Raw genomic sequence first — 19343 nt, 5'->3', positions numbered from 1 at the left:
TCTTCAGATGCAGTCATATTATTCACTGCACTTTCTATCAGCTCCACCTTCTTCGTGAGATTATCACTCTTGAAGTCAACGACCCGGGGAAAATTCTCTGTCATCACTTGTCTCATCCCTCGTACTCTGAAGTGCTGCAATTTTTTAACGTCGTTCAACAACCCCTCTATTCAAGATCCCAGTTTCATCCCTCAAAACATTTTGCATTTCGTTATATTCATTCACTGATGAATGGGTTTCATCAGAACAATGTAGTATCACTTAAATTCTCCCAACGTTATCGTCACCGATTCCGTCCTAGAAAACCCATTTTCAATGATACCACGCATCACAGTTCGAATCCTTATCTTACCTTTTAACTGACGCGGGAAGTGGGACAAAACAGCGTTTCACCTTCTGTTAGTCACAGTGCAATATCACTGACACTCGTATTTTCGACTAATGGTTTTTTCCATACACAGTAAAAGAAGTTACAAAGAAAACGATAGATTAGGTTCGTTACGGTGTGAGGAGCACAAGTGCATCCACTCGACTACCTCCGCTCTCTCGCTTAGAATTAAACGAGAACATTATAAAATGGTGAGGAATACAATTATTGATAAGATGGAGGAAAATGAAGAAAATCGGAGAAGCAGCAACAGGTATGAGTCAACTGCATCGACCCACTTATAGTAATACCGAGAGGAAGAAGACTCCCTGATGTTTTGCAGCCTAGATTCACAAGGATTATCGAAATTGATCTAGACTATACAAATTTTTAATGAATTCCTTAATTACCAGAGAATTTACTGTTCAACGTGTTGTTTTCATTCTGTTTTGCAGATTATATTCAGCTATGTTTAAGTGCAAAAATAGCACATCTTTTGCATGGAGTCACTTTTAGTATAACTAATTTCGTGTAATACTTGCATATACACACACACACATATATATATATATATATATATATATATATATATATATATATATATATATATATATATATATATATATATATATATATATGGCGTTAAAATCTTCAGACTTGTAAAGTTGAAATATTTCACTATTTCTAAATTCATAATTTTAACCAAATTATCTATCTATTATACTCTTTGAACTTTTGTGAAAATTTGTGTAACTTAAGCAACATACCTTCATTCAGATTTCATATGTGAGAGTGAGATATTGCAAAAAAAAAAATCAACAAATAAAACAATTATTTTTCAGAAAAACTTTTATTACAAAAATAAACATTGAATTCACGGCATAAAAGCTTAGTTTATTAATACAGCAACATTTGCACAAATAGCATTGTTTTACTACAAAATAGAGCTGTGTTTTCAAACGGCGTCTAACATCACGCAACTTGATATTTACAAGAGTAAAAGCACGACAACAAACGAACAAAAACGTCAGGCACAGTTGAAAGATATAATTATGTTCAAGAAGTATTACAATTAACCCCTTACAGCGGATTTCACGGTAATTATGCTACTATTATTTCAGCGTAACTTTCCTGCGTTATAAAGGCAATACGATTGTTGATGGTCCAACTATAGACCTATCTTTGCTTTCAATGCTCATGTACCTCTCGTCAAAGGAATGTGTTTATGGGCGTAAAAGTAACGTAAAAATACGAGGCAGTTCTGCACTGGTTTTCATACACAGCAGTATAACTCAGCGCCGAACAAGTGTTGCTTAAAGGCCGTTGAATTTCTGAGCAGTACCATTAGCAACGGTTGATGAGTCTAGAAGCATTATTTTAGAATGTCTCCGCAGTGAGGGGGGACATTATACACTTTTGCGAGAAACAAACGTTGAAAATCCATTACCGTACAAGATTAAAGTGCCAAAGTATGGTTTAACGTGATCCCTAAGTTCTGACTCAAAACAGATTGACAGTTTGATGTCTAATGAATATCTAATGTAAAGAGGATTTGTTCATGGGTGGGTTAGACAGGAGTCAGATGCCTTATTATCAAACCTGGAGGAGAAAAAAGAAAATGCAGCACAATAAAAGAGGGGAAAATGGGGCAGACCCACTTGGCTATTTGAGAGCCACTACAGACCCTTGTTTTGATGAATACTAAAGGCATATTTCTATTGACCTCAAAATATTCAAAGATGAGGTACAGTAATAATTCCTCTAAATGTTTTGCGCGGATTCTGTCAAAGATTTGTTACGTGTTCTACAGGCTATAAGTTTTATAATATACGCCTCCAATGTCTGTCGTTATTCTATCATTTTTCCGAGGCTTCTCTGGCCGTCGAGCTGAGCTCGCAGTATTTGGACTCAGTCTTTATGCGTGTTCATAAAATCTGTCTTAGTGATGATTACTCCCTTGATTGAAACTTATTCTCCATTGTCGACGACTCATAGCCATTCTCGACCAGCGTAATATAGCTGATTTAACGACACTGACAGATGACTCGCCTTCTTTAGAAATTGTAACCGGGCTCTCCGACAACGACATAAATTCAAACGCACGCTACGTGATAACTTTTCATAACAAATTCTACCACTGCGGGATAGAAATTTACTGTTTCTTCTAATGTCCAACTTCATGACATTCTAGGATGAGTGGGTCCGACGACAGAACTTGTCTATATTCCTGTCGGATGGCGGCGTCTTTCGGACACCATTCTGTGGTGGAGGCAAAGGAGTCCTTCACGGCCTCCCACAGGGTTGAGCTAGAGTTCCTCCTTCTGTAGACGATTTCCACGACGAGGAAGATGGGCACCATGAGGCAGGCTACGACGGCGATACTGATACCACAAGCTGCAGATAAAGGTGAATAGTTAATGTAATGAAAACATAAAATTGTTATTATTAGACCAAAAGTTTTTTGAAAAAATTCTTGAGCTCCTGGAGTTGCCAATAATCTTGAGTTCCATAATTGTTATGGTTTTATTCCATTTCTATCCTTGAAAGACCCTCTATGCTGTCTCCTTGATTGCTAATTATGATTATTTCCAAAATTCTTAAAATTCCCAAAATGGCTGTTCTCTGCACTAAATGGCACATACATTTTTAATTTGGGAAAAACTTCAGTTCTTTAATCAAGAGCCATTAGACCAAACAGTCCTTTTTGAGTTGTTAGTAGGCCTTCTTCCATTTGATTCAATGGCCGCCAATTAAACCATTAGTCAGTTTTCTAACTAAGAATTTTATATGAATTTTATCCCTAAAGTGGCCTTCAGTAATTCAAAATCAATCAAAATCTCACCGTTTGCAACAGGTCCAAACACATACGACCCAGCTTTTAGAGGTCCAGAGATGATCTGGTTGTATACGAAAATCAGGGTCAGCACTACTGGAATCAGGAGAGCCCAGCAGAATTTCCAGTAGACTCCAGTCTTTCTGTTCAACATGAATTCGATGTCCCTACAGAAGTTATTGACGCCGTAGACCCAGTGAACAGCGATGACCTCCAAAATGACCATTATGATGAGGATGAAGCTCTGGAAAAGAGGAAGAAGAAGAGTTTATATAATTTTCGAGAAATTACTATCACTGTTGTTTGACAACTGGGGAATGGAGTTCTTAAGAATTTGTCGTTTGCTGCATTATAAAAAAAATACAGTTTCTTTTGCTAGTTTTTGGAAGTTTACACAACTATAAACTGTTTCCTGAATCACAGAATTCTTAGAAGTTATCAACACGGCCAAACTCCTGAAAATACTTAACATTTCAGTTAAAGTTGCTACAAACTATAGAGTGCCCACACAACTTGCAATATTATTATAAAGTTCTAGTTAAAGATTTTCTGTACTAAATATTGTCCATGCTATTTCACTGCGTATTAAAGAGATCTGTAGATGAAAAACCTATCATTTCTCACAGAAGTTTATTAAGAGGGACGATGGATCTTAATTACTCACCCCTCCATAATGGTCGACCAAGGTAAGGACATATTGTCCCTGAGGGGTCACATAAACAAGACCAACCAAAAACCCGAGACAGCAGACCACCAAAGTCACAATCCACCTCCTGAATCTTGGAAAGTCATCTGTTATTATCGTGACGATGCATCCCATGAGAGCGGACGAGCTCCCAAGTCCTAGAGTAAACAACATGAAGAAGAAGAGTACGGAGAAGAACTGAGGTGCGATCTTGATTCTCGACAGGACGTCTGGGTAACTGACGAAGGCTAGCGAGGTTCCTCCGCCCTTTAGGACATCTTTGACTTCAACGCCAAGGATGTCGGCTAAGTGTCCCAACATGGCGAATGTTGTCAGGCCAGCCAAGAAGGATGTGATTGTATCCGTGATGGATATGATGGTAGCATCGCGGTAAACGTTATGGCTGAAAGCGTTGAAGGATGAAAACATGATGATGGTGCCGAAACCAACTGTCAGGCTGTAGAATGACTGATCCACTGCAGAGTACCATACCTGTTGTAGGTAAAGAACAAATTGTACTTAATTCTCCTTGTGGAATTCTTCACTAAATAGAATCTAAATGGTATACCATTCAAAATTTCTTTTGCACGAGAATCCAAGCCTGAAATCTTATTTTGCTATTTTTTATGATTTGAAATGAGCAAATATTTACTTGGAATAAACCTAAAAGGTAATTAACATAAATATACGCAATAAGTAAACAGTAACATATGACAGAAATCTTATTCATTCAATGATTCTTTTATGAACATTTAGGGCGAAAAAAATATAATCTACTCAGGCGCTGGAATCAACCTAAATTTTATACTTTCCTATCAATTTCTTATCCTATCTGTGCGATCATGAGGGAAAATATCAAACTAACAAACATTTTGAGAAATGAGCGCGTTTTTAACTCCTTTTAGTGATGTGATAGTGAAAAGTCATGAACGTTTAGAATGTACCATCATTACTATTCTGATCTTGATTCAAACGAACTGAAGCAAACTAACGTGTGGTTCCAGCAACTTCTCCCATCTCGGAGTGATGAAGTACATAATCCCCTTGCTCGCCCCCGGGAGCGTTGCTCCGCGTATCAGCATGACGAAAATAACGATGTACGGGAAGAGAGCTGTGAAGTAGGCAGCTTTCCCAGAGCTCTGGATTCCTTTGCTCAGAACCACGAAGATGATCACCCAGGAGAGAAAGAGGCACAAGGTGAGTTTCCAGCTCGGTAGGCCTATGCCGTTGTCCAAGCCAAATGGATCGCTGTTTAAAACGACTCTCCTGTTGGGAAACAACACAGATGGATGATAAGGATTCCGGAATATTTTAAGGTAATTTGATGACACGGTACCTTGGTACATTAAAAATCAGCTTGTATCAGTCATACGACATGGATTGTTCCCTACAAAAACGTTTTATATGATATTGATGACTTCAAATTAATGGTTTCATAAATATATAACCTTACAGCACAGCAGAACAATAGCCTCATACTCACGTAAAATACTCTTCCGTGGAAGAAGTGAGATCTGAAGCATTTATGCCCAAATTTTCTTCCATGAAAGTGACGTTGGTTTTTGAATCAACGCACGTTACAGAAGACCAGTTGCCACAAACATCCCAGGGAAGAACTGAACTGAACGAGGCAAACATGTAGTAGACAAACAGGCCCATGAGAGAAACGTAGTAGGTTGTGATTGCAAATACGGCGATGGCCTGGCCGTATCCCACACCTGCGAGAGAGAGAGCAGATGATTACTGAACACAACCTTATTTCCAACTTGATTCGGTGACCAGAATAAAGTAACTCAAATATACTTTGTTACTGAAAATGGTAAATTGCTTTTAAACTGTCAGCAGTCAAGGATAAGTCCATTTCAGAGCGCCCAAAGTAGACTTAAATCTTCATAGAAATCAAATAGAGTCGAATTTTCTACAAAGACTCGACTTCGTCAAGACAAGAGCCACGTATCTGCAACTCCCGAACGCAGAAGTACTATTGAGGCAAGTTAACCAGACCGCTTTCGATAACTGGATGATGATTCTTGAATTTCCATAATATTATTTCACGCTCGATTAGCTTTACAATTGATTCTCAAACGCGACCTTCAATGCTTGGCAGTTCATGGTACTCGTAAATCAGTTTCGTGTGATTTTGTAATATCGACATCTATATTGCAAATAGACCTCAGCTGAAATGTCAGTGAAGTAACTTCTTGACAGGGGTTTGTACAGTTTGTTTCAGTCTTAGAATGTTTATGTTATCTAGTATTTGCGAAATTCAAGTTTGTATCTGTTCACTTAGTCTAAGGGCAGCATGTACTTTCCTTTACTTTTGAGAGTATATTTGTATTGTTTTGAAATAACTTTTGATATGTCATTTCCCATGATAAGAACAAGTATTCGTTTGGTAATAGCTACAGATTTTCTTCAAGATTTCTAGTGCAAAGTGAATTACATATAGATTTCTTTACCTCTTTTTATTTTTTAACTAAGGCAATTAGACCAAGTTATATTTTATACTCTCTCTCTCTCTCTCTCAGACCAACAACTCCAGAAGAAATCTTCCTGACACTCACCTCGGAACGCCGGCGAAAGCTCCCAGACCTTAACAGAGCCGATAGATGAAAACTGTCCGAGACAGAGCTCCATGTAATAGAGAGGTTTGCCTATGAACAACAACACCAGGATATATGGGATAAGGAAGGCCCCGCCTCCGTTGTCTAGGGCGACGAAGGGAAACCTCCAAATGTTTCCTAGACCGACGGACATTGCCACGCAGGAGAGGAGGAACTCGAGAGGGTTCGCCCACTGGCCACGGGGATCCATCTTTCCCGCCTGGAAGAAGAAGAGGGAAATGTTTAGCTGTATGGGAAATCTATCCAGCCTGAAAGAAGAAGAAAACAGTTCATTAGCTGTTTGGGGAACTGTGAGCGCCATGGGATGCACGTTACAATGAAAAGGTTTCTCAAGGCACGGACACTGTGGTCTTTGCTGTCAGGAGAGGGAGTGATTCGGTCTCTTCCCATTCTTTACTTTTCTTACTTCATTTTCCCCATTTTCTTCCCTTTTACGTCACGTTCCCTTGTCATTCTCAGCCCGTCAGCTGGCTCTATTCTATTCCATTCTTAAAAAAACTGTTAGCTTATCTGAACGTATAAGACGAGATAGACCTAACTCCACAGTACATTAGAAAGTTATATTAAGTACGTAAACAGGAAAAGAAAGACGAGATAGACCTAACTCCACAGTACATTAGAAAGTTATATTAAGTAAACAGGAAAAGGTGTAAAGTAAAACACAACAGAGATATAAAAAAAAACGGTTATTCAAAGAGTATTTGAAAATCTGAGAATGTTTGGCATCTGGTGAGGGGCGAGTCGATATCGATCATTTCTTGACGTCAAAGATATTTAGCGAGAGAAACGAGTGCATTCTTTATTCAAAAGCTTTTTGAACAAAGGAACTGCAGCTGGGTTTCCACGAAGATATTCGTCGTTGTTAAATGACAGTCAATTCGTTAGAGGTAGTTATTCATCTATTTACTTAGTGAAAGGATTGATTTGTTCAGTTTCTGTTGCTGTGAAATGGCTGGCAATTCTGAAGTGTTTTCATAAGTATTATTATTATTATTATTAAACTATTTTATAAAGCGTTATTATTATTATTATTATTATTATTATTATTATTATTATTATTATTATTATTATTAAGTCTTTTTTTCTCACTATTATTGGAACTAGATAGGTAGACACCTTACTGATTAAGATTATTCCCTTAATATTTTTTACCTTGTTACGATTATCAAGGTCAGAGGTCAATTTAATTGTAAAAAAAAAAAACTACGACCTTTAGGCTGACGCAGCTATGACATAGAGGCACCCAGTTTCCAGAATTCAACACTGAATCTTTTTAAAGGTCAACCTTCAATTATTCTCTTATTTTGACGACATTTGAGTAGTAGGAACTCTGAGCAAAAGTAAGCATTTTCCCCATAATTTTTTTTTACCTTGACTTATTTTTTAAGGTCACAAGTTAATTAGAAGTCAATATTTTTTATTGGCCTCTGATTTAGATGAAACTTGGTAGGCAGGTATACCTTGAGAGCTAGTGATGATTTTCCAGAATATTTTTGACGGTATTTCTCCAGTTACAGATACATTTACAAGTCAGATTCTCATCTTTCAGAAATTCGTTTTTCTCCAAAGAAAGTTGGAGTGTAGGTTAATTTGGGTTGCTGAATATTTACCCTAATTGTTCTTTACGTTGACATTTTTCTTAATGAGTAGATTCATGGGTTCATCGCTCTCCGAATCAGATGAAATGGTATCCACCTGGTAGACTGGTGAATATGCCCCGCCAGAAATTTTAACCCTGAGTTTCAAGATCACGGGTCAATTTAAAACCCTCAGAAATGATTCTACGCTGATATTAATTAAACAACGTAAGTCATATGCATCAGTGACTGCATTAAAATTAAATCTCATTATATATAATGTTGGCGTCGAGTGGTATTATGCCAAATTGTAAAAAAAAAGTTTTTTGGGAAAGCTAATAAAATAAATTAATTAAATGAATTAATTAAATGTAAATATCTGATGAAAGCCAGTCGGCCAAAAGTTGAAAAATCACTGTTCCCTTGACACTGAAGATTACTCATTTATCCAATTGTAAACAAAAATTTGAAATCTATATCAGAAACCAGAGACTTGAAAGGATTAATTTTAGATTCAAGTACGGGGCACAAATCCATATCATGTTCTTAACTTTATTATTTTAATTCTTGTACTTTCCTCGTAAATTACTCTGCACTTATTTACAGACTGGCCATACACACACACACACACACACACACACACACACACACACACACACATATATATATATATATATATATATATATATATATATATATATATATATATATATATATATATATAATTTTGCTGTATTGACAACTAGCGATCAGTTCTTCGCCAAAAGAGGCACTGTTTTATTTACCTCAAAGAAGCATATTATGAAGCATCGATTTATCTTGGTTAAATAATTAACCAAGATAAATCGACGCTTCATATGCTTGCTCTGAGGTAAATAAGACAGAACCTCTTTTGACGAAGAACTGATCGAGTTGTCAATATAGCAAAATTGCATCGCAGTAAGAAAAGGTCACTGTCATCATCATTTCTACGAACCTGTGACGGCCGTTCTTCGCCAATTTATTGATGAAATCTTCTCTTGACTGTGCTTCTACTCTCTCTCTCTCTCTCTCTCTCTCTCTCTCTCTCTCTCTCTCTCTCTCTCTCTCTCTCTCTCTCTCTCTCCCTTTTGCTCTGTTATTTTCTGGTTTATAGTTTTATACAAGTTTGCCAGAGGAGAAAACGACTTGTATTTTATGAAAAGAAATGTAGATTAATAACACTACTGCAACTACTATTACTGTCAATAATAATAATAATAATAATAATAATAATAATAATAATAATAATCATGACTAAGATAGGAAATTCAAGTGCTTGATAGGTACCGAGTTCCAAACAGTTAGTATAACATATGGATTTAAGCGTCAAATACTGTAGCTACTTGGAAGAGACAGGATAAAGCCAGTCTCACTGTTGGAAAAGGAGAGAAGAAGAAGAAAAGAAAAACCTTAGGCAGTCCGTGCACTTTTCCAAAGTAGGCAGTCCAAAGCCACAACATTTTCTGCAGTGTCTTAGTACGAGTGTTTTCTGTGACTGACTCAGAGAGGTGACAAAAACAATCTTCAAGGACTGTTTACGTGATCTAGTCGAGGTAACCATGGAAATCATTTACAATTTTAAAACCAAGGTCACAGTCAGGTCAAGGGAGCAACAAACTAAGAGAGAGAGAGAGAGAGAGAATTTGGATCATTCGATATGTTACAGTAAGACTGTGAAACCAGGGAATTCGTGAAATCACCAATTCACTTTGGGGCATTTGATTCTCGAGGGGCCAGTACTAAACACGGCGAAACAGTGATTCATCTACACTGTTTCGCCGTGTTTAGTACTAGCTCTCGGAGATCAAATGTGTTTCGCCGTGTTTAGTACTTGCCCCTCGGGGATCAAATGTCCATAAGTGAATTGGTGAATTCAGGGACTTCGTGAAATCTCTGGTTTCACAGTCTTACTGTAACATGTATACACTCATACACGATGGGCCTAGGGATTCACCAGATCCCTAAAGTTTGTTACAAGCTTCAGAAATTATTTAGTTATCCCCCCCCTTCAAAGAGCAAAAGCATCAACGCAACGCCCTGTAACTTGGCTGTATGTGGACACGAATTTGTGAATCTGGCAGGAGGCGAGGGAATACACTTTCTGTAACTGCAGAGGAAGAATGCTCACCCTATACGCCACCAAAGAGGGTGTTAAGCTGTAAACTAAGTACTATAAACGAGACAAAAGAGTAAATAAATAAATAATGGAGGTAAGAGAAAAATAACCGGAAAATTTTCATTCATTTGCAGCAGACAGAATTTTCAGTTTTCCTACACAATTACATGCACAAACTATGAATCGAAAGGAGGCCAAACTATCGTAGATTTCAGGGTGCATTAGACAATCGTTTCACACAAGGTCCAAAGAATACAGTATTTCTTTAGACCTTGGTTTCGTCCAAGGTCGTAATAGGCGATCACCACTCCAAGAGTTAACCGATAATGTTGAAATTATTTACGGGGAAATTGTCCTTCAAAGGGTATTCATTAGAGCGTTCTCCCATCGACGAAAAAGTGTCAAATGAATAAGTTGCATTCACAAGGTCACAGAAGCGAGTAAACCAGGCCACGTTTCCATAGCTGCGCGACCTTGAATGGTTTTCGGAATGTAGCAAGTGAGCGTTTTAAGAAGTTGCTTACATTCATGAACGTTTCATTAACATTACCCAGCCGACAAAGCAAGTATTTTAAATCTAGAAAAGTATGAAATCAAGATTATCTAATCTAAATGTACCATTAACTGTAATTAGGGTAAAATACGACCCTTTTCTTGAATGTAAATCTTGGGATATTGATAAACATACCCTTTGACATCCAGTTTGAAGACAGAATGAAATAGATTTAAAATTTCTATCCGAACAGGTTACTTATACTTACTTTATTTACTTATACTGCACTTATACTTATTTACTTATACTGTATCAGGGGGGTTGGAGGCCCCCGGGCGGGGGGGAGTTAATCTTTGGCGTAGGTCAGGAAAGGTCATGGTATTTGACTTTCCATGAGTCCAATAAATAAGTCTGGATTATCACTTTACTGATTCACTTATATTTCTATCCTTTTATTTATTAATATATTGATTTATTTTTTCTAATAATTGATCTCTTTCTATATTGCCTATTACCTTCTGTCACTTCTTTCAAATGTACACCATATTCTTTGGAGGCTTGAATTTCAAGTGACTGGCCCCTTTAGGCTTGTTCTACATGTATAGGGGTTTATCTTCTGAATAATAATAATAATAATAATAATAATAATAATAATAATAATAATAATAATAATAATATCAGCTTCCGTTAGGAATCTGGAAAGCTTATAGTTTCTCTAAGAACATTCCTGGCGTTTATCTCACCTAATCCTACGGCGCATTATCTTAGTGCCTTTGTATTTTATCCTTAAAATTCATCCTACGGTTAAAATCCCATTAACATTATCGGCTCCTTTGCGCTCCTCGGGACTACGTCTGGTTACCACACGTGCGCTAAATTGCAGTCGGAATAACTGAGTAGGCCGGTTTTAAGTGATATATGCAAGAATGTTTCCGCATCTGCGCAGTATCGTTGAGATAATATATACAGATACTTAAACGATTAATATTTTTTTAAGTGTTCTGTACTTGATACTGCGGAGATTATTCTAAAAATGATTAAAAAAAACTTTACTCATTACTTATGTCAATTTCCTGTGCAATAGATGAATTCTTTTATTTTTTGGTCTTAATATCTGCTCCCCATTTAGGAACCGTATTACTCAGAACACTTATCAAAAATAATTTTCCCGAGATTTTGGCAAATATTGCACGAGGTAATGCACATCAAGTGGTCACATTAAGCGTAATCTGCTCTAGATAAGGATAGATGAAGTTCTCTTTGCTCGGTTATGAATTTAGAGAGAGAGAGAGAGAGAGAGAGAGTTAAAGCCCAGCTGATCGCTATGTGAGCAGTCTGATTTGTACCGTTGCTGGATCTTGTTCACAAATATTCCTTGAGACCGGATGGAATTCAGTTTATGAATGATTTTCCTTTGATTTTCTTATTTCTTTCGAAGTTGAACATAACACGTTGCTATTATATGTCCCAGATATTAAAGACAATTGTAAAAGGAGTTTTAAATCTAGCAAACTCACCTCCATCGTATAGTACTAGCCCTTCGAAAGAATTCAACTTGAATATGAATCTCGGAGACCCGGAGAACTTATTCGAAAAGACGAGAAGAAGAGAGATTGAAGTCTTATGGAGGCAGACACTTCTTTTGGTTCGTCCGGCGGGTGGCGCCTAAAACTCCCACCAGTATCGAGCAGGCACGTATCCAGCGAAAGCCGGCCGGTCGACGACTGAAATCTCGCGCCGAAGTTCGCGGAGACCTCGAGGGGGATGAGTTCGCTACTGAGCATGCGTCAAGCGTCGAACTCAAAAAGGAGGGGAAAAGTCCTACTAACTGAAGGGATTTCGTTAATCTCCTTGACCTCACGGGACCCCGATAATAACAAATCCCCCCCACTCTTACTCCTCATCCCACCCTCACAGAAATAAGGATATCTTAAGGAGCTTTCGTTGAGTCTAAAGTACTTTTCTCTCCATTAGTCTACGCAAACGTCTCCGCGTGTTGCATCAGACTGGCGGCCCACCGCGAGGATCGGCTGGAGCCTATCGATCCTTTCTTGTGCTCGGCGACCTTACCTGTATCCCAGGAGACATATTACGTCAATTTGCTTAATTTATCAATGTCCATAGTTGATGACAGCGATCAACATAAATGGTACACTTTACTTCGTTGTCCTCACGAGGTTAAAGGGGTTGATCGTTCAGGTAGGGGTTCAGTGCTTTAGATTTCCCATAAGCTCATGATATATATATATATATATATATATATATATATATATATATATATATATATATATATATATATATATATATATACAATATTTAAATATTTATTATATATTATATTGTATATAAGTGTATGTGTGTATGTGTATACACTATGTTACAGTTCCGTGCGTGTTTTTAATCAATAAAGTCTGAAATTTTGTCTTCCCAAAAACACACAAAAAAGTTAGTAAGGCCCAATCTACTAACTGTCAATATTCTCAAAAAGTATTGTACATTTCAATCTCTTTAATCTATTCTCATATGATATTATGTTCACACTGTACTGCTTTACAACAAAATAGTAACGATGACGTATTGATCTGAACTACACGTAGAGAACTGCAATGCAAGTTTTTTCTTCAGTGTGGATTATTGATGCAACGACGCTCGATTCCAGCTCTTGTCTCTTAAGGTCCAAAAACTTTCCTTCTGTCTCTGTTCTCTGATTTATGCTTTGAACTTTAAATAATTAAAACATAGATTACAGAAAAACTACCTATATTACTTTAGACATGTAGAATGCACTTAAGTCACTTGCATGACTTGAACTAAGCTATGTAAAAGAACATAAGAAACAATATCATTTTTATGTAAAGGAAATTTAGAATCCCAAATGTTTCTGTGGCCCAATATTGAATTCAGCGTACATGCAAAGAAGGGATCATGAATTTTTCTTTGCTTTTTTATTTTCGTTCACTTATCCTTCCTTCGGCCTAATGCGATTCGACTTGTATTTTAACAGTCTACATACATTTTTATTTATTTATTTATTAGTTAATCTACCTGTTTTTCTAAGAATTCATCTCCTCCTTCGGTACTTCCCATTAACTTCTGTTACTCCTTAAGAATGAACTTATTCTCTGGAAGCTTGAATTTTAAGTCAGTGGCCCCTTTGGTGGGCTTGTTCCATATGGATAGGGTTCATCTCCTGGATAATACTGATAATAGTAATTCACGCCGTTTTGTACTGTTTTTGACGTGAATAAACCTCTTTCTTTAGCAGAGGAATGCGAGGGACCACAGTTATTTCTGAACGAAACGTAAATAAGTGTTCTGCTTTTCTTTCCCCAATACCGTGCGGACGATTAAACACGTGAGATAAATATATTGGTCGCCTATTTATGGGAACTGGTTAATGGCACCTCAAGGTCCTTCGGCAAAAATAAACAAATTAATCAATAAAACATAATAAATAAAAAAAGTGCTAAACAAGTAATAATGTAATTGAACATATCTCGTTTATTTTCTAGTCTGCTCTTTTCACGATCAACTTTAGGACTTTCTCTCTCTCTCTCTCTCTCTCTCTCTCTCTCTCTCTCTCTCTCCTGCCCCCGCCCCCGGTTTTACCCGGTGTCCCTGTCTCCCCCTTATACCCGGAGAACTTCTCAGTTTTATCCAAGTTAAGGCAAGTTGTTCAAATGCTAAAATTCAGCTGGAAATAAACACAGATGCTTTCGTGCTCCGGGATTTATTATTATTATTATTATTATTATTATTATTATTATTATTATTATTATTATTATTATTATTATTATTATTATTGGGAAGATAAACCCCTATTCATATGGACCAAACGAACAGGGGCCAGTGCCTTGGAATTCAGGCTTCCTAAGTATATGGCGTTCAGATGAAAGAAACCACTGAAGATATAATTCAGAAAGAAGAGATTAACCACTAGAAAAGAAGAAAAAGAAAATAAATGAATAGTTAGATAAACAGAGAAAAATATAAACAAACTAGTAAAACGCAAAGTGAATAGTTTCAGCTTAGCGATCTTAAACGTTCCCTGAAACCAAAATCGGATCAACGAAAGTCGTCTATAAGTTATAGTCCAGGATTATTGCAAAACTAAAAAAATCTATATATATAAAAAAGGCGACGCATTTCGATATTTATTTAAGTCGTCGGACTTCGGGAGAAGATAGAAAGTAGAACAGGATCGTTTATAAATACTCCGAGTAGGCTAACCCAGTTGGCAGGAGCGTGGGCTTTCAAAAGATTTTAGAGGCGAGGCAGATGTCTGGAGTATGCCGAGGTGGAACGGAACAGCTGCCGTCGCTCGTTCGATATATATATATATATATATATATATATATATATATATATATATATATATATATATATATATATATATATATATATATACATATATATATATATATTATATATATATATATATATGTATATATATACATATCTATATTTATAGATATACAGTTATATATATCTATAAATGTATCTATATACATATATATGCATTTATATCTATCTATCTATCTATCTATCTATATATATATGTATATTACAGCATACATATACCCACGTGTGCATGTGATTGTGTGTACGTATTATGCGCGTATTCATAGTCAAATAAACAGCTAAATAAATAGGTCACAAAACTTAATGTTCAACGAGAACATTAGATTTTTATCCAACATTTTTCTTTATAAAACAGTCAAAGGCTTTTAACAGATCAATCAATCCATCGACACTTCATCCGCCGGCAGTCTTTGATCTGACGCGAACAGAAAGCATCAGTCAATTTTACAAAGCACCCATTAATTCCAGGCTACGCAAACCACCTAATTAGTAAATTGACCTAAATTGACCTTAATTGACCTAAAACAGGAACGATTACCTCTCCCGGATATGACTTTGTCGTGAATGATTGTGGCGATCATTTTTTTCTCTCTCTCTATCACGTAAAGCAGGTAACTAGACTCCCATTGACCCCCAGACGTTTTTCTGTACTTTGAGAAGTAAGTCTGTGAATGAGGATCGATCGAGCTCATGAGTTACGTAATGCCGTGCATATTTCTTGTTGTGTGAATGTGCATACATACGTATGTATGTATGCATATATATATATATATATATATATATATATATATATATATATATATATATATATATATACTATATGTATATGTATGTATAGTATGTCTGTATAAATATTTGCCTATATATATATATATATATATATATATATACATATACATATATATATATATACATACATAAAACTTTCTTGCTTTCTAGGATAATTTGCCAACTTATTTGTATATATTCTCCAACATTAGGCTATTCCTTAACCAGAAATGTCTCCAGAACTAAAATGACGCAAGAGTCACTATCAAAATTATATTTCAAGAGCTGAATTGTGGATGGACAACTTTGCAGAAAGCTTCCACAACATTAGACGCTTTATACACCTTCACAGAAGGTTTGCATTTTTCGTATATTGAGGCTCCATGAGAGTTTATACTTCAAAGAATCACGGATAACATTGTGTATCCTTATGGCTATCTATTTATTTATCAAACACATTCACACTCGTAACTATTTCCACACATATGCGGGGTGTAACTGTTACTCACGGGATCGAAAAGGAAACTCTCCCAAATGGCAACATGGGATCGAATCATCGACGTTACTTCTGCTCAGAAGAGAGAGAGAGAGAGAGAGAGAGAGAGAGAGAGAGAGAGAGAGAGAGAGAGAGAGAGAGAGAGAGAGATTAATGTCTTCCACAAATCATCCCACCCTGGTAGCTCTTTCATGCATAAAAGAAACCACCTTGGCATTCGGAAAGTTCACCCAGGTTTTATAACTAAGATGTTCAGGATTCCCGGTAAAATGTGCTGGCGCGAAGGTTACCCAGATCTTGGAATCGGAACCATATTATGTCTCAAATGTGGTATATTGTCTAAGGAAACATTAACGCACAAGTACATTTAAATCCCCTTAACCCACAAGAATGGCGAAGACAAACAACAAACGTCACATTAGCAAATGAAAAAAAAAAAATGCGTTGAATGGAAACACGGACAGTGAAATCCCAGACTAACCCCAAACATGCACAAGTATAAACTGGACGAGACACTTTACTAATACAAATTCCTTATAATGCAACCTTCAGGGTGACCTCGATTTCACTTAGGGACATTCAGCAAATAGTCGGTGCAACCGGTAAGTGTCAAAAATATTTTGTCTATAGAGCAATCATGTCTGCAATGTAAAGAACTGACAAGAACCGGCTAACACGAGTAAGCGCCACTCGAATCAAATTCTGATCAATATTGTGACTGCTCGGGACTTCCCTGACTGCAGTGCAATGTTAGAATAACTCACCTTTTCATATATTTTTAAGCCACCTCTCCGTCCTTTGATACAAGTTATTTGCGTCATCTATGATGACCGAAGGTAGGTGTAGTGCCAAAGTTATGCTAGACACGTTCTTTTTTGCGCTGGTGGAAATGGTGGCTCAATTAGGCCTATAACACTCAGTTAAGTCAGGTTTCTTTGCGATCGCTGCTTTCCTTTTCTTGCTGAAAACTTGTATTTTCTATTATGTAAGGTTTGAGAGCATAAATAGAGGATAACCGCAGAGTATGTGACAGAATAATGAATTTGGAGGATTATTAAAAGGAAAAGTGATAGGCGAAATAGTCTGGTGTGTGCTGTCGATGGTCAACCGAAATTTATCATGCCGCTGTGTCCAGGGAAAAGTTTGCGAAACAAGGGATCTGCTGAATAAGAATGAGAAAATGTATAAGGTGCTAAGATGAAGTTTTATGTTAAATTTATGTAGTACGGGGGGCCTCACTCCTTTTTTTTTTTCATTACTATGTATAGGCCTACATTTTAACGGACAGCGGATCATTCTCTCTCCAGGTTTTAGAGAGAGAGAGAGAGAGAGAGAGAGAGAGAGAGAGAGAGAGAGAGAGAGAGAGAGAGAGAGAGAAGGATAACTTGCGCCTGAACTTCGACTATTGTAGAATAGTAGTACAGGCTTATGATGCACCATATTTTCCACTTTTTCGTCCAAGGGTTTGTGAGGGGTCATTGCCACTCACACAAAAGTTATTTATCTCTTCCCCCTCTTCATCAATAATATGAGAACTCACTAAAAGTCAAACTAAAACAGCCAAGATTAATGGACATAGCCATTATGCATATCACAAGGTGTAAACAAAATTCACGTGGTTTCCACGATGCAACGGAGCGAGTCACTATAAAGCATTGAAATGTAGCATTGGAATTTTTTGTTATGAGTTCATTCTTAAGCTTATATTGCGAACAAGTAATAACCACAACAGGAACTAAATTCCAACTCACCCCTTTACCCGGCAATAAAGGGAAATAATCTCGAATTCCATGCTATTCTGGCGTAGTTTTTGGGAAACTGTCTCGGGTTCCGCGGTTCCAAAAATATTTTCCACCTAAGTTTGTTTACATTTTCAAGTTGTCACCTTTGGTATCAATTCGCTTGAAGGACGATTATATTTTGTTATTCACCTTGTCAGTTGCTGTAAAGAAACTCATGTGAGGTTAAAACCGCGAAGAAAGTGAATTAGGGTATAGTGGTAAAGTTAAATGCCCTTTAAGTGCTTGAATTCTTGTGTATTAATGTCGGTTATCCCGAGTGTTTTGCATTTAACATTGAATTGCATGGAAACTCAGTGATTGCCAAGACTTCCAGTATGCCATGGAACTCACCCGAAACCGTAAGTACCTTTTGAATTAATAGAGAAATTGTACAATTCTTTAGGAACTGGTCTAGTTACAGTGTTTGTAGCTCTACATTTCATGCGAAGACTCGTAGGCTACTATATTTTTAGCTTGTGATTCTGATATGATTAACGTATCGATATTCTGATCTTCAAGAAATATTATCCCAATGCAACATGACCATGAACACGGGTAATATTGCCAAGGTATTAGGTCATTTCCTTTAAATGATTGCAAAGGTAGGCTAGTGTTGTACACATTTAGTTCATTGTTGACCTATAGGCCAGTAGCCTACTCTGTACTTGTCAGATTTCCCGGTAATGGGCTCAATCGAAAATGCGTGATTTATATTATATACTGTTTAGGATAATGGATTATTGTAGATTTTATCGAATGTGAATTTTTCTTTTTAGTTGTGTGCTGTCTTCGTGTATTTTTATAGCTTAAAAATCACTTTTAAATTTGAGATATGCAATGAAAACATTTTATAAAATGAGACTGACTTGGAATTGAGTGAATTCCAGTGGATCATCTATAATTGCATTGAGGGTTATCTAAATTTAATAAATCAATAATTTAGTCGATACCGAAGATCAAAAGGAGAGAGTAACCTAGCCTATCTGTAACTGTGGAAAATTTTTAGATGACTATGATAGACTATTTGCTTTATATTGCCAAATTCGTTTGACAGATAAATGTTTGTTGTAAGCATTTTACTTAACTTTATGTTTATGGATATGAGTATTTATATAATAGGCCATCAGATCTCTAGCTTATTGTGACATATTTAAGCCGGAAACGATTACGTTAATCCGTAAATCGGTGTTAGGGGTAACAAAGAAAGATACTTTTCTGCT

The 19343-nt window shown here is 36.7% G+C and overlaps 1 protein-coding gene across 1 annotated transcript; it reads right to left on the bottom strand.

Moving 5' to 3' along the window:
• Positions 1–1201: 1201 nt before the first annotated feature.
• Positions 1202–12494, bottom strand: LOC136826163 (sodium-dependent nutrient amino acid transporter 1-like). The gene is made up of 7 exons (XM_067083197.1): positions 12234–12494; positions 6450–6708; positions 5369–5603; positions 4878–5151; positions 3865–4377; positions 3210–3444; positions 1202–2761 (listed from the first exon to the last, which is right to left on the bottom strand). Exons 1-7 carry the CDS (start codon positions 12237–12239, stop codon positions 2532–2534), a joined length of 1752 nt encoding a protein of 583 aa, XP_066939298.1. The 5' UTR covers positions 12240–12494; the 3' UTR covers positions 1202–2531.
• Between the last annotated feature and the right edge of the window lie 6849 nt (positions 12495–19343).

Source organism: Macrobrachium rosenbergii, chromosome 40, assembly GCF_040412425.1.
Source record: "Macrobrachium rosenbergii isolate ZJJX-2024 chromosome 40, ASM4041242v1, whole genome shotgun sequence".
Lineage (NCBI taxonomy): Eukaryota > Metazoa > Arthropoda > Malacostraca > Decapoda > Palaemonidae > Macrobrachium > Macrobrachium rosenbergii.
Note: the sequence above shows the minus strand (reverse complement) of the source record. Positions and strands in the feature narration are given on the sequence as shown.

Bases quoted from the DNA above. Each gene is read 5' to 3' on its own strand.
- LOC136826163 (XM_067083197.1), bottom strand. The intron at 5,604-6,449 runs GTGAGTGTCAGG...TCTCTCTCGCAG, and splicing joins GCTTTCGCCGGCGTTCCGAG to GTGTGGGATACGGCCAGGCC. The intron at 5,152-5,368 runs GTGAGTATGAGG...GTTTCCCAACAG, and splicing joins TCCACGGAAGAGTATTTTAC to GAGAGTCGTTTTAAACAGCG.